Below are 15,686 nucleotides of genomic sequence, written 5' to 3' on the forward strand. Positions count from 1 at the left end.
TTTTTTTTTAGAAAAAAAAAAAAACGTATATCGAGTACATGAACTGTACAGTGCGAAAATTTATCTTACAGAGGTTTACGTAACTGCCGTAAGTATCATCACGAGCTTGTAAAAATACAGGGTTGAACACTTAGATGTTTTTACTCCAAACCTTCATCTGACAAAGGGATTACAAATAAAAATACAAACATGACGGACAAACAAATGACTGACAAAACGGCTTAGCATGACAGGACAGGCCTGACCAATTTGGTTGATTCACTAAATTGTGATGCAAAACACTTGCGATAAATAAATACTTCGCTTGTAGGCTTAATTCGCTATTCTAGTTGGGTTTCTTTCCAGTCAGGAAAAACTCGACTGCCACATAATGTTTTACGAGTTTAAGAACAGTTCTACTAGATGCTGCTCAATTTTGGCAATGGTGATTGTTAGCTGTTTATCTACGGAAGGTAAGCTCCACTTTAATGCATAGCGTCTTAGCTTCCTTTTAACTGCTTATTATCAGTTACGCCGTGAATACACCATATTGAATCGCATTACAATTTCAGTTATGAAGCTTTTTGATCTACGGATATCTCGCCTCACTGAACATCTAATGTGATAAAAAAAGGCCGCTGCATGTGTTTCTCTCCGGTTCAATGAGATACGATTTGACAACTGAATAATAATTATAAACTTGGCCCTTTTTAGTAATGTGTGATATAGAATATCATTTATAACGTAGAATGAAAAGAGCGTAGGGGTTTTTAAATATCAAAGAGTTTTTTAATCGGAACAATACTGGGACCCGTACTGGGATGCTTGGTTGTTGTTTTTTTTATGTGTAACCCAACAGTATTTTGGGAAACTGTCAATAAAATAGTTGCGCTGTTTTGAGGCAAATGTTGAATAGTAGGAAACTTAAACAGCAATTGAATCTCGATTTACATGGCCAGGCTCGAGGAATTATATCTGGAAAGATGCCCTCAAATACAGTGGAACCCCGTTAATACGGTCAACAAATTTGGCCGTATTAACGGGGTGGCCGTATTACCGGGGCAGGATCAAATTTCAGATACACCATACATCCCACTCACATTTCGTGTACAACTGTGTTCTCTTTACTGTGCTTTTCAAAAAAAGGCGAACTCTGAAGTTCAAAAGCCGCCTTCGTAATTGCGTTTTTCACTGCCGTGAATCCTAATTACGATCACAAGCAACGAACTTGGACACACGGAAACACACTAAACGGAGCGAAATCCACCAATCACAAATCACAAACCATCAGACCTTTTGAACCCGTTGAAGTACACTACTGTTATCTAAGAGGTCCGCTAAGATGATAGACGGCAGCAAAAAACGCAAACGTCAGTTTTGGCTTTTGAATTTCAGAATTCGTGTGAGTTTGAAAAGCGCAGTTGTAATAAACAACAGGAAAGTAGATGTTGCGTACTGTATTTGTACAAACTACTTGAAACTCTCCTTGAGTACACAAAACACTCTTAAAAATCCGTGGCATTAGACCGCCACAAATGCATTGAAAGTGACCATTGGCCTCAAAACAGTATAAAACCAAGCTCAGCTTACTAGGTCAATGAAATTAACAATTAAATCACGGGCTTTTTTTCTATTTTCGAAATGTCTGACGAGAGGCCGTATTAACGGGGTGACATTGTAAAAGATTCTGATGTTTAAGATTTTAAAACGTGGCTGTTGGCCGTATTAACGGGTGATATGAACGAGGGTTAATTTATGTCTGTTTTGTCGGGCCAAAACTGAGTGGCCGTAATAACGAGGTGGCCGTAAGGCGGGGTTCCACTGCATTAAATTTTATAGAATAATTAAAATGTAAGGATTGTAGCGTTCTGGTTAATTTTAAATAGGCATTGCTTGTTTTCTTTAGTGCAGTATACTCACCGATGGCCCATGCGTAATATAATTTTTGCAGTCATATGTTGAGTTCATCGATATATCCAGTACTGGAAATCACTTTTTCATCTGCCTCCTATACGTCACCAAGTTTATTTTATGTAAGTGTCACGGCAGATTGTCCGTCAGTCAGGTTCTTCAAAGTATAACTTAACAGTCAAATATCAGTCAGCTGAACTGCGGCCGTATGCCCCTTGTATTAAGGCCAGATAATTCCGGAATCTGTAAAAATTTTTTTGGCTTGTGTCAATCAGGTATGTTCATGCTAAAACGTTTCTCTGTTTAGGCTTCAGCCATGCAGTGCAATGGCCGTCAGGAAAATATGGTCTCCCCATGTCTACATCAGGCTGCCCTAAAGCCAATGGTTTCTCATGGGACACAGGATACATTTATCAGGACCTAGAAGTCAACACGACAACTTCTCCAAGTTTTCACCTCCAAGCTAAAGTCATGAGTTCAGGTGACGTCTTAAGGAACTTTTGTATGAAAACCAACAAGTCTAGTGATTTAGGAAGACCAGTGTGGCCTTATGGTAACTACTGTATGTACATGAAAGGCAACAGCTGCCCTTTAGGCCTATCTGAGGGATGGGTGCTGTGGGACGACGACAATGGCATAACTGGAAACAATCTGAATCATCAGGGAGGCACTCTTCCAAAAGGAAAATTCAGTCAAGATACAAAAATATTCTTTTGCTGCCAAGATTATGGGTCCGTTGATAACCCCATAGAGCTACCCATAGACACGCCTTTCTATCTGATTGCGTATAACGGCAAGCGGTGTCAGGAAGTTCTCAAGGCTATACATACCATTGAGTTTATAGTTTATGACACGGAGGATGATATCAATCTTAACTCACAGGCATGGCCGTATCCCTTTGGCGCCGATCGTTACCAGCCTTATATTTACTATTGCTACTACACAGGTAAGGAATTCAAAGAGGCATTCATGGCCTTAATTATAACCGTCAGTTTCAAGAGATTTCCCCAAGTTTTTCATTATTAATTAAATCCAATATGATTTCAAGGCTAACTCTATGGTTGTGCCCACACCTGAAGAAATTTTTGATGAGGCGAATATTTTTATATTAGGAAATAATAATAATAATAATAATAATAATCATAATCATAATCATAATCATAATGACAATAATAATAATAATAATAGCAAAAGAAATAGAAATAATAAAAATAATGATAATAATAGTGATGACGACGACGATGATGATGATGATGATGATAATGATTGTCAGTTGAAAATTATACCATGGCGATATCGAAACATGGTATTGAAAATTTTTTCTATTTTTTTTTTAAATTATAATTATTATCTAATGAAATGACCCCTTTGTTGCATACGCTACAAAATGTACATTGAATACTTTTTCTTTTCAGCGTGTAGATGGACGATAACAGCCTTAAGCGGTACATTCTCAAGTCCTAACTATCCGTTTCGATACAAAAACAACGCCTGGTGCGAATGGCTCATTAAAGTCCCACTGAACTATACCATTTCATTGAAATTTGATGATTTCCATCTGGAGACGGTGAGCTCTTGCATGACTGCAAGTTGTGACTGTGACTTTGTGGAAGTTCGCGAGACTTTTAAAAACGGAACGTCGGTTCTTATTGGTAAATACTGCATGGGGATATTTTATCCCTACGGTAACATCACGTCCCAAGGGAATAATTTGATGATTGTATTCCGGTCGGATAACACTGTCACAGCTAAGGGATTTAAAGCCAGTTATCAAGCCATTCCGCATATTACTGGTAAGTTTTGGTTAAAATTGTAATCGGTTCACAGTAAACCTCAACAATTCACTTTTGCATGAGAATTACTGAGTTGTTGTATTAAGTTATGGGGATCGGTTACAAAAGAAAAAAATTTTCATTGGTGATTGATGATTTATGATTGATTGCCCGTTAAGGTTTTATGTTCACTAATATCGATTACAAACGCTTATTGTCTTATCGAGTGGCTATGGGCGGTTTTTACGAAACTGGCAGGGGTGGACAAATGAACAAAAGGCATGCCTGATTTCTTTATACGAACTGGAGCACTTTCACTGTACCTTAGTGACTTCTTTTTGTTTGTTTGTGACTCAATCGAAAAAATATCAATAAAACTAGGCTGGCGCAAAAGCCCATAGGAGAAAAAAACAACTGAACAACAAACAAACAAAAATCAGCTAGCAGATTTTTACGCTCTTCGCCCAAAATTAGTATCACATTACATCCCTATATATATATATATATATATATATCTTTCCAAAACGGCCACCTCTCACAAAGGCTACCTACTTCTTTTCTGAAGGTGGTCATTGGAGAGAAGTTCAACTGTAAAGAATTATTAGTCTTATGTGGCAGCAAAAGATTAAGTTACTTTCAATTATATCGTTGTACAGCACCTACCACCCTTCGCAGCACTGCAAGTACATCAACGGGAACCAACAGTCCCAATAGCCACACCTCCGCCATTTTGTCCAGCACTACTGGTATCAAATGGACGAAAGCTACACTGCCAAGCAAAAAAACAACAAGACATACACCTGAAGGACATACATCTGAAGGCGGGAAAAACGCGACTAGAGCAACAGTGCCTTTCAGCAAACAAAGCACGAGTAAGTGAGTTTGTAGAGTCTTCATTTTTTCGTGAGCCACCTTTCTTAAGAAAATAACACCTTATAAGCTATCATTACTGCGATTCGATGTCGGATTGCGTACTAAGAGAGAACAAAGAAACAAATATCGTCCTGAAAAATTTGATAAATTTTCAATTTCTTTGTTAAAATTTTCCAAATGTCCTGTTACAGGGAAATACTCATTACTCATTTAATCGGCAAGAGTCAAATCATTCCGCCTTTTATTAAAATCTCCCAACAGCTATACTAAATTGGAGTCCTTTCTGCAGACATGGTATTTGACAGTTATCTTACTTCAATTACATACAATAGGACCAAAACACAAGGAAGGCAAAAAAAAAAAAGAAAAGTGAAGATGAAATGTTTTATCATGATTATACCCGCCATTTGTGGGAAGGGACCATCGACTGTGGTTTGAAAGGTTTTTCATGTGAAGAGCGATCGAGAGACAACGAAAAAGAAATTAATCAAGAATATAGAATGTGAAAATCATTTACTAGACCTGCGGGACGAAGAAATAAAAACTTTTAGTTAATCATGGGTGTGGCTGTGTCACGATCAGGACACGATATTAAGTAATTCAACTTTCCATACCATTGAAAGTATTTGTCTTGTTATTTTACGCCGGATTTTACTTTTTGCGTAGTTGCCACGTCGTTAGCTTCCTCTTCCACGACTGATGAACAGACAACAGCAATCATGAATAGTGAGCCTTCCAAGGAATCCCCCAAAACGAATGAAGCAACCTCGGCGGAAACGTTTAAAGCAACAGACAGTGTGACGGAGCCAGGTGGTGATCACGCTAGTAAGGATAATTCAGGCACAAAAAATGTCCTCATCATTGCTGCTGTTACAGCCTCCTCGATTGCAGTCTCTATTTCAGTGACGGTTTTAGTTGTTTTTCTCTGTAGGAAAAGGTAAAAAAAAAATACTTGATAGTTTCAATTTTTTTTAGGGTTACTAATAAACGGTCACCGTGTCTTTGTTTTGATAAGACGAAGGATTGGTTTTGACTTTTTTATGGAGCCGCATCATTTTTATCGTAGCCATTTTTAGTTTATTATAAGTTATTCTGTCACAGTTTTACTCTATTTTTTCATCAATATGTACCTTTCTATAAATATATTCCATCGGCTATTTGGTTATACACCTAGGAGACTGAAAGGAAATAGTGTGGACCAAGATAGACTGACAGTTAACTTTACAGCTGCAGAAAAAAGTAACGGGATGCCAGATATTATCCCGTCAAATATGTACGCTGGAAGGTAAGTATTATGCGGTAAATTGTTGTATAACATCTATTTTTCGAATGTTTTATTGCAGTTGATGACCCACAGGCAATGACTAGACATGACTTTATTCATCAATAGACAATCGTCCAACGATTTGAAAGCGTTTTCCTTTTATATTGACACAAATCTTACCTTTTCAGCGCTCCCAGTGAACGAATCGATGATGAGCGCTACATTGAACTGCAAGACGTGAATATGCTGTTGCGTGTAGGCAGGTAGGGTTGAAAACATAAATATAACATTTACGAAACCTACCCTTACAACCTTGGGTTCATGGAACTACATTATAAACCTGGCGTGCATGGCCAACTTTCTTATATATATCTTAGTTTATACCACTGTTCAGTAAGAGCAGAGGCGGGTATTCTTGCGGATAAGTTCGTAGGCCCCCTTTCAAAGCAGTTTTGTAACATACTGAGTATACCTACATTTTTTAAATAAGGGTTTATATCGATCCTTATTTGATTTTATTTAATCCCACATATTAATTATATCTTTCCCATGTCTTAATTGAATATTATTTTTAGGAGAATTATCGTAGTTGTGCAGTGTATTGTACATGTGTATGTAATTTAGTTAATTTTCATCTTTTGTATCACACGACTCCAAAAGCTTGTTATTTTGCTTTTAAAATTTTTTTGAAATGTTTAAATTAAGGATATCCAGACGATAATGATGACGAAAGCATATAAATTTGTCTTTTGTTTCTACATATTATAACTTTTGTCCCAGTTTCAGGTGTGAAACAAAATAATATTTCGTATCGTGTATAAAGTTCAAAGCATGGAAGCCATTTTCATGCATCAAGTGTGAGTCTATGATCTGGGCTAAGAGCAGAATACTGAATGATCTCAACAGGACATTTTTAGACTCTACTACAGATCATATTGAAGAGGATCTCGAAGGTGATGAAATCAAAGAGAGTAACAATCCTTTATACTCCAGCAGGTAACTCAGAGAAGCAGAATAAACGCAAAGATCAGCATTTTTCTTTTTTGACTTTAAGATGGTTGACTTACATTTAGGATATACAGAGATTGAAAATTACTGACGTTTTCAAGGAGATTCATTGAAAGTTAGTTAGGTATATTAGGAACTTCATGACGTACGTATTTACAAAGTATTCACCATGACACCATCTCAGATGACCTTTCATAATGGCCAAAATTTTACGAAGTTAACTTTTACTTTTATTTTTCAGCATCGAAACTGTTAAAGATAATAACAATGTTTTGTATGAAAGGTAAGAAACAGTTTGAGTCGGTTCTTTCGACATTTCTAACATTTTTCTTCTGATTAAAGCACATCCTCTTTGATCTGTTACTGCTCACAGTTCAAGTAGTTGATCTCTTAAGAAGTGCCATTTTTTTTCCTTACATCTTACCTCTTAATAGATTAAAAATCGACTCCTTCCTCACTACAAACGAAAATTGAACGACTCCATTAAAAGAAGAATTTTCCTTTTTTACCAGAGCTTCCCCTAGATGCCTCACTTTGTGTTGACAGTTCATAGCAGGGTAATGGGCGAGACGCTCTCTCGGCCCCCTCTTCTTACCCGTCATAACAAAGCCTTGCAAGTTAAAAGCCTCAGATGTACAAGCCCCCCTCCCCCAGGTTTTTCTGAGTTTTTTTTTCCTGGACGATAAAACATTAGCATTTGACGATTTCAGTAGCTGTTCGCTTATCCTTCGCCCACATTTTGAGACAAGTTTAGTGATGGACAGTCACTATGGTTACGACATATGACGTCATAAGTAACAGGTGGTCAAGCCATTTTTGAGTGAAAATGCATGTTTTTTCAACTTCTTTCAGCAATAAAAGTAAAGCTTGTGGATGAAATGATGCATAGTGCTTATTTATGTGTTATTTTACGTGTTAAGCACAAAAAATTATCATTTCTTGCAGTTTTACCCTCTTTTATAATTCAGTTCAAAGATGGCGACCATTGTTGGTAACGTCGCAGGCCTCCAGCAGCCCCCAAACCCATAAGATCAAAGGCTTTCCACTGAAGGCAAAATCGTTTCGAGATACTGCAACATATCAAAAAGTCTAGGGAGGAGCTTCATTAACCCCGTCTAGTTCTACGGTGGGGGATTGATTCGCGTGTACGTCCGAGGGATAAGACACCATTTGGCAGTATGACATGATATTTGTCTTTTAGCGAGTCCCTCGCTCCGACGAGCACCTTAGCCTGCGAAAACATCCGTTTCTAATGCTTTTAATGTGCAATGTTTTCAGCATGGACGACTTTGCAAAGTGTATACCTGAGAGCGCTGAATCTGGTAATCCTGTATATGAGGAGTAGGTTAAATTTGTATCTCCATGACTAATTGTTATTAATATTTCCTTATGTTCTCAACCGATCACTTTAAACTCTATCAAGAGCCATAAAAAATCCCATTATGGCTCTTGACGCTATACAACTATATTTTTTTTTGATAAAGAAAGATCAGTAATACATTAAACATTTGCATCTAAATATAGTTGTACATATTTCAGCACTTCACTCATAAGTGTAATGTTTTTAGTATTTTGGCAACATGTATGAGTACTCATCACAAGCTCTTCTGTTTTTTTCCTAGCATGGTTTAGCCAAGAAGTACTACCATATGGGATCAGATGTTTATTATGATGATTCGAACAATGAGGCAAAAAAATAAAAATTAAACTTATATAATTCATTCATTGTATAGTACTTACAATAATACTTTCAGGGTAGACGCTTAGTCTGCGTGGCAAGAGTTTCCGCGTGAGTTCGTCGACTCTAGTTCAAATTTTGCACAATATTACTCGATCAGAAACGCTTGCTTCGCAGACTAGTGGACAGTAGAACGTAAAAGAATCTGTACAAATTAATTATTTTGATGGATACAGGAATCAGAGAGAGAGGTGCTCCAAAGGGAAGGGACGGGGATTTCGGGTGGGGGGCGAGGGAAGGGAACACCATTCCCCTCCCTTATTCTTCCTCAGGAACCCACCAGCAAAAGAGCCGCCCCCACCACCCTCAACTCCTCCTCACAGGTAATAAACAACCAGCCTCTAGAACGTTTTGACTCACGTGGCCATCATTACAACTTTCTAAGCTATTTTGTCATTTTTCCTTTACTTTTTTATTAATAATGTTAAGTCCTTTGTTATACATAACTTTAAGGAGCACAATATTAGTTTATCTAGATGTGCCCCTCTCCTCTCCTTCCAATATACAATGTAATTCAATTTAAGTGTTGTAATTTCTATTTTACGCGTTGATTTCCTTTGTAAATCTTTATCTGTTACTATATAATTTTTCTCAGTTATATTTACATAACTATGTATCAGCTAGGAATTGGAGGAATAAATAAAATAAATAAAAAATAAATAAAAATCTGTACAAATTCATTGTAGCAAAAGAAAGTGTTTACATAAGAAAAGAGTCCAACTCCCACAAGAGAGGCTTGGAACACCTACCACCAACAGGATGCAGTCGCCTTAGTTTGGAACACCAATATCCTGAATTAAGCATGCAAAATGGTAACCTGAAATGTCAATTATAAAAGAACAAGAAGTAGAGAAGTAGAGCTATGCAGTCTTGCGTGATTTGTGTCTCCGCCAATTTTACAGTCTGAGTGGACTGATTCGAAATTGCTTCCCATCGCGCTTTTTTGCTTTTTGCAAATCCTTTTTATGGCAAGGCAGAACGATTTATATTCAGTTCTCAGTTGGCAAGAGATTTGGCTTTCACGAATTTTGAAGGCCTCTAAAAATAGACTCGAAACGCTTGTTTTCAACTTTTGATAAAGAGCACTGCTGGAATTGATATCCATTTGCGCGCTTTTTTCTGTCACGTTGCGTACACGGTGGTCTGCATGGTTTGCGAAATAATATGACTCGACGAAGCTCTATCCTCTATCCTCCGCCGCCGGGCCTCTCTGACGAAGGATATCAGGGGGGATCCACGATTTTTCTTAGGACAGGGTGCACCACTAAGAAATGGCGTAACTGACTGGTGACGTAAACAAATGTTAATACAGAATACTCATACTAGTTGTATTAGAAAGCCGCAGGGCATCTCGGGGGGGGGATGCGCAACCCCTGCACCCTCCCGCTGGATCCGCCCCTGGATATACAGCTGTCATGGAACAAAGGATTTTCCCATGCACGAGGGCGGCGGGTCTCCCATATAAAAGTGACGGAGATGCTTGTAGTGTGGCCATAAAATAGCTAGTCTCCCTCGCAGCCGTTTTTTTGTGGGAACGTTGCGTGACATCCCCCCGCCCATTTTAATTTGCATGAAATGCACTGTTCACGTCCAAACGCTGATTGATAGGAAAATTACTCCTGACAGGTGTGAAAAGTTACCTACATCACCTTTATTATAATTCATAACTGAATTAGGGAGTGTGAAGTATTATGCAGTATTATAGCACTCCAACAAAATATATGCTAATTAAATCGTCCATGTACCGAAATATCCATGTGGAAGCGACTAAAATCGTCGATATAATGCAAAGAGAGAACATTATTGGTTATAATATCCTATAATGCTGTTAGCCGAAGTAATTATTATCTATTAACGGCTGCGCGAGAGTCCGGGCTAGGCCAATGAAATGAGATTCATATGACCCGGGCATATGACCCCTGTATGACCCTTGTTGGAGTGAATGAATACTCTGCCATTGTATCCAAGTTTCATTTTGAATTGACCCCAACTCTGCTAAACGAACTGCGAGGACGTTCAAAATCGATCTGGATGTTTTATACCGGTCTTCTTTATTTACGAACGGAAGTAGATCTAACAATTGCCGCAGCATGCTTGGATTTGTGATTTTCTGCTGTTTAACTACGCAAGGTAGGTGCCGCCTTTACATGAAACATCGTCTATGCTGTTTGGGTTTGGGTTAAAATGAAGCAATATCAGCCAAGGGCTCCTTAACCTTAAAAATAAGCTATTAATTCATTCAACAATCATAGTTTGACCAATTGAGTACGTGTGCGGGTACAGTGCTCACTCTGCCTCTGGGTCTCGATATGAAAAAATTAAAATACGCAAGGTTTGAATTGGGTGTATTCGTTATCAGTCGTCTCGTAAGACTGCGTAAGAACAGCTGTTCACGTCTGAAAAGTTATATTTTTAGACAGTGTACGAAAAGCTAGAGAAGCATACCTCATCGAGAGGGAAAAACTTTTGAACCATTAGGTATGAATAAGAAAGATGAAATGTAGTACATTCTTTATTTCCTTTGTTTGTGATCATTTATTTATACTATTTTTACATTTCAAATTTCTTTCATATCACTACTTCAACGGTTTTTGTTTTCACTTTTTTCTCATTAAAAATTCACGTGTTATTATAGTATCATATTGCACGCTATTCTTTATTTCAAATTGTAACGTCTTAGCTTTAATAACTTCATCTAGCCTGCCAAAACATTCGTTTCTCCTCGCTCTTCGCCGCCGAGGACGTTTTGCGAGTGTCTATTTTGGTCTGAAAAGAGGTTTCAAAACCCCGGGAGTTGGGCTACTCTCCTATACAGTGGATTCTAGATTTTTCGAACCTTCTTGGGAAAAGAAAATATGTTCGAATTTCAGGAGGTTAGAAAAAACCAGGGTAAAATTACAGCTCTTGACTTGTGAAAGGAAGTTTAATAGGTTTGGCTCGAATTCGCTCACCGGAAACTGGAAACAAAAGAATGAATGTCGAAAGTGGCGGCGGTCACTTCAGAAATTTTGAGTACTTGTCGCTCGCGAGAGAGTTTTTGGAACAGTATGAGATACAAAACGGTTATTTACGACAAGTTCGCTTACGGGAGGTGGTAGTTTACGAGTAGAGCTAATAAAACTTTACAGAAGCATGTGACGTCCCAGAGGGTATGGAGTTGAGCCATTTTGGTTTCTTACTTCTTGCCTTGCGGACATCCCGATTATACCGACAGCAGGTAAATCCCCTCCAAAAATATCTTACAGATGTGTTACTGAAATAAACTCTAGCTATTACGGACTCTCGGTAAAGAGGACACTAACTCAAGGTCCCTACAGTGTTCGCTATAGAGGGAGTTGACTGTAAATGGAAAAGGGTCTAATTTAGGGACGGCCGCCATTAGAAAACTTATCGGGGAGAGGGTGCAAAGTACCAAAAAATATATTGATGCAAGAGAAAAAGTTCATACCAGGAAAATGTTAGCGAAAAAAAAAATTCAAGCGGCTCGAAAGTCCCTCCCCTCGCTCCCCATAACTATTCTAATGACAATGGTCCGTCCCTTAGAGAAAAGGTAGGAAAATAAGGTGAAATAGTACGTAATAATAAGGGACGGACCATTAGAAAACTTATGGGGGGGCGGGGGCGGGCGAAGTACAAAAAAATATTCGCGCAAGGGAAAATTAAATGAAAAAAATTCTTGCACGTCAATTGATCGTAAAAAATAGTCATGCTATGGCCTAGAAAAAATTCATACAAGGAATTTGACAACGAAAAAAAATTCCTGCGGCTCGAAAATTCCCTCCCCCCCATAACTTTTCTAATGGTCCGTCCCTATGGTGTTCGTATTTAGCGGGGTTTGACTGAATGGTGTGAAATCGTGTGTGTTTTAAGGGAACGATGAAAGAGTGTAAAAAAACTTGTCTTTCCAGTTCGGCTAAATAAATACCGCGGTAAGAACGTTCCGTGTCAAATACTACTAAAATTTAAGAAATACCATACTTCTTTTAAACAAGGTAATGGGTCGGCAAATACATTCCTCAGAGGCCAGGTCCGAAAACGGGTTATGGTTTGGCTAGTCTGCGTGACATGGGTCGAAAGGGGTAGAAGATAGTGAGGAAGGAGAAAAGTGAGGGGGATTGGGAAGAGAGGGGAAGTTATTTCTCTTAAAGCTACTGAGTCTCTGAGTCTGACCAGTGCCGCAATTGGATTGAGAGAGACGAAAACCTAAAAACGAAGCTGGTCTACTTACTAAGTTTATTTCGCAACAGCTCTCCACCAATTTTGCGGACGAGTGTAATCTTTTTATCTGTGATAAGAAAACTTACAGTCAATCTGGTCGCTTATGAAAGTCGAACCATAGGTAGTCTTTTCAAGCAGTGACCAAGCACTAATTTGGAGAAAATTTAGCGCAGTTCCAGTTCCTTGTTTAGTTTACTTTAAGTAGCGTAAAGCATAGCCTACGAAAACAGTCGACATAATATCGCGACACCACCACCACTGTTTTTCACGCGAAATGAAGTCTACAAGGAAGGTTTGAAGAAATTCCACATTGACAACGTTTTACTGCCCAGATCTGGGTAGTGCTTTTGATTGGTCGTGCCGCGAGGAAATTTTGCTTCAACCAATTAAAAGCACTACCCAGATCTTAGTCGGTGGCACGTCACCACGGGTATGCAATTTCTGCAGTCTTTCCTAGACGTCATTTCGAGGAAAAACCAGTTGTAGCGTTGCAAATTACCACCTTACCGGTTGTTCCTTCCGGCATATAGTACATATACCAAAAAAAGATATTAGACCCAGAGTCAAGTGGTCGTTTACTAGAGGTTAAAAGCAAATGGAAAATCAGTATTAATCGACAACCCAAAAAGTGGTCGCCGGCTTGAGAAACGGTCCCCAGGTGTTGGTTAGCTTTTTGACCTCGTAAGATCTGGAAGTCTGGGGTTTTTCTGTTTGTATGCTGGCTTTTTTCCCCCTGACGAAATAATACTTCGAAATAACCCTGTTAAGTATAATCAGCAGACCCTTCCACGGTTTGTTTTTCAACTTTTGACATGGACAAGTTAGGGAAAATCCGTCAACTCCACTGGAAAAAAAGCGTCTTTAATCGGTAAAATTGCCAAGTCTGAAAGTGATTTTTGAAAACTAACAAGGTATAGCTCCTCAAAGTCGTGAAATATTATAGACGTTTGTATGATGGGGGGCATAAATCTCCCCTCCCACCATAAAAATGTCTGTAAATTTTCGTAACTTTCTGCTCCCTTTAGAAGGTGCATTCCCCAGTGGTGGTGACAGATTTTCCCCACCTGATCCAAGTCAAAGGTTGAAAAAACCGTGGAAGGGTCAGGCTTCACCTTTGCTAAGCAATGGCATTTTTCTTCAGGTCTTTATAAATTTTTACTTCTATTATGTAAATCTTTCAAATAAGAATGAAAACAAAAGTCAACTTGACAGTAATCGAATGTATTGTTCATTATTTTTGGCACACAGTTTTTTCCAGTTCTGCACTATGGCCTTCAGGAGAGTATGGGTTACCAATGCCAAAGTCAGGATGTCCAGGCGCGAATGACTTTACCTGGACTACAGGTTACATTATCCAGGATTTGCAAGATGGATCAAGCAGCAAAACAAATATCTCCTCCAACTCAAATCTTCAAGCAATAGTGACAAACGACGTGCAGCAGAACTTTTGTATTAAGTCAAACCAGACAACAGTTAGCGATGCCAAAAGGAAACCATGGCCCGCGGGCGAGTACTGCATCTATCAGAAAGGGAAGAGCTGTCCCGCGGGTATGTCGAGCGGTTCAGTGTTTTGGGATGACGAAAATGCTAACGGCAACAATAAAAATGCCAAAAACGGTTCGCTTCCGGAAGGAGTCTTTAACGAGGATACTAAAATATTCTTTTGCTGCCAGACCAAAGGTGTGCACAGTACGCCTATTAAGTTACCTGTCAACAAACCATTTTACCTCATAGCGGTCGGAGCATACTGTCAATTAGTACTCAACACAGTTTATACACTAGAATACATAGAGTACGATACTGAGGATGATAACAATCATGACAAAGTGACATCTCCTCATCCTTTTGGGGCGAACTTGGTTCATCCAAGAATATACTATTGCTACTATCAAGGTAAGCCAGGATTCCTTATTTTAGCTATTAATAGTTCTCAGTGTTTAACATTTTTATCATTGTAATCAATTAGTTATTTTTGATATTTTTTTAACGAATCATTTTTGTGAACTTGTACATAGGATTCGTTTTTTAGATATTTTAGCATGTTATCCAAAGGAGATTGTAATGAACTGGTCATTTTTAATTTAATTTATTTTTAACGTAATTTGACAGGGAAGAGCCAACGCGTGGATCTGTTGAATAAGCCATTATTATTATTTATTATTATTATTTTTATTTTGGATTTTTGTAATACATGGTTATTTTCATAAAAAAGGGCAATATAAATAATAAGTATTTTCATTATTATTATTATTATTATTAGTAGTAGTAGTAGTAGTAGTAGTAGTAGTAGTAGTAGTAGTAGTAGTAGTAGTAGTAGTAGTAGTAGTAGTAGTAGTAGTAGTAGTAGTAGTAAGAGTAAACAAGTTTAACCTTGAAAAAATTTTTTGAATCGAAAGGAATTGTAAATTAATAGTGTTTTGACTGAATAGTTTTTTAAGCGAATTAATTGTAAATAGGAATTTATTAGCATTGTTATCAATCAAATTATTAATTGTTTATAGTAACAATTATTATTATTCCTTACTTCTTCAATGGGTGAGGGTACTTAGATAACTCGTAGCTAGCCAGTGTTACTTAACAATGATTGGGGTATGGACCAAGTTATCATTTTAACAAGAAAGTTTTCTTCACTTAGCCTCGTTTTTTGAAAGTGTGAGTTTTTGGATCTCGGAAATAGCCTATTGTGCCAAGTGCTAGCATTTGCTGGTCAATGAAGATTTTGTTCATACTAAGCAAACCATTTAATCATCATCATCATCACAAATAGTTTTCTGTTTTCTAACCCAGGGTAACAGGCTCCAGTTCAACCTTATCTTTCATACGTATTTTAAACGACATTTAAGCTTCCGCCTTCTGACGAAGGTGCGTTCTGATGAAAGAGATTCGCTAAAAGTGAAATGTCTTTTCTGTTCAAGCGTAGCAG

At 38.1% G+C, this 15,686-nt stretch overlaps 2 protein-coding genes across 2 annotated transcripts; both read left to right on the plus strand.

Moving 5' to 3' along the window:
- The first annotated feature begins 370 nt into the window (after positions 1 to 370).
- Positions 371 to 8,152, plus strand: LOC140940880 (uncharacterized). The gene is made up of 10 exons (XM_073389846.1): positions 371 to 452; positions 2,198 to 2,836; positions 3,306 to 3,683; positions 4,319 to 4,534; positions 5,202 to 5,472; positions 5,710 to 5,820; positions 5,988 to 6,062; positions 6,706 to 6,795; positions 7,049 to 7,090; positions 8,086 to 8,152. Exons 1-10 carry the CDS (start codon positions 371 to 373, stop codon positions 8,150 to 8,152), a joined length of 1,971 nt encoding a protein of 656 aa, XP_073245947.1.
- Positions 8,153 to 10,429: 2,277 nt separating this feature from the next.
- On the plus strand, positions 10,430 to 14,721 carry LOC140940884 (uncharacterized). Its single transcript, XM_073389851.1, has 2 exons — positions 10,430 to 10,675; positions 14,012 to 14,721. The coding sequence occupies exons 1-2, from the start codon at positions 10,636 to 10,638 to the stop codon at positions 14,719 to 14,721; spliced, it is 750 nt and encodes a 249-aa protein (XP_073245952.1). The 5' UTR covers positions 10,430 to 10,635.
- Positions 14,722 to 15,686: the final 965 nt, after the last annotated feature.

Source organism: Porites lutea, chromosome 6, assembly GCF_958299795.1.
Source record: "Porites lutea chromosome 6, jaPorLute2.1, whole genome shotgun sequence".
NCBI lineage: Eukaryota > Metazoa > Cnidaria > Anthozoa > Scleractinia > Poritidae > Porites > Porites lutea.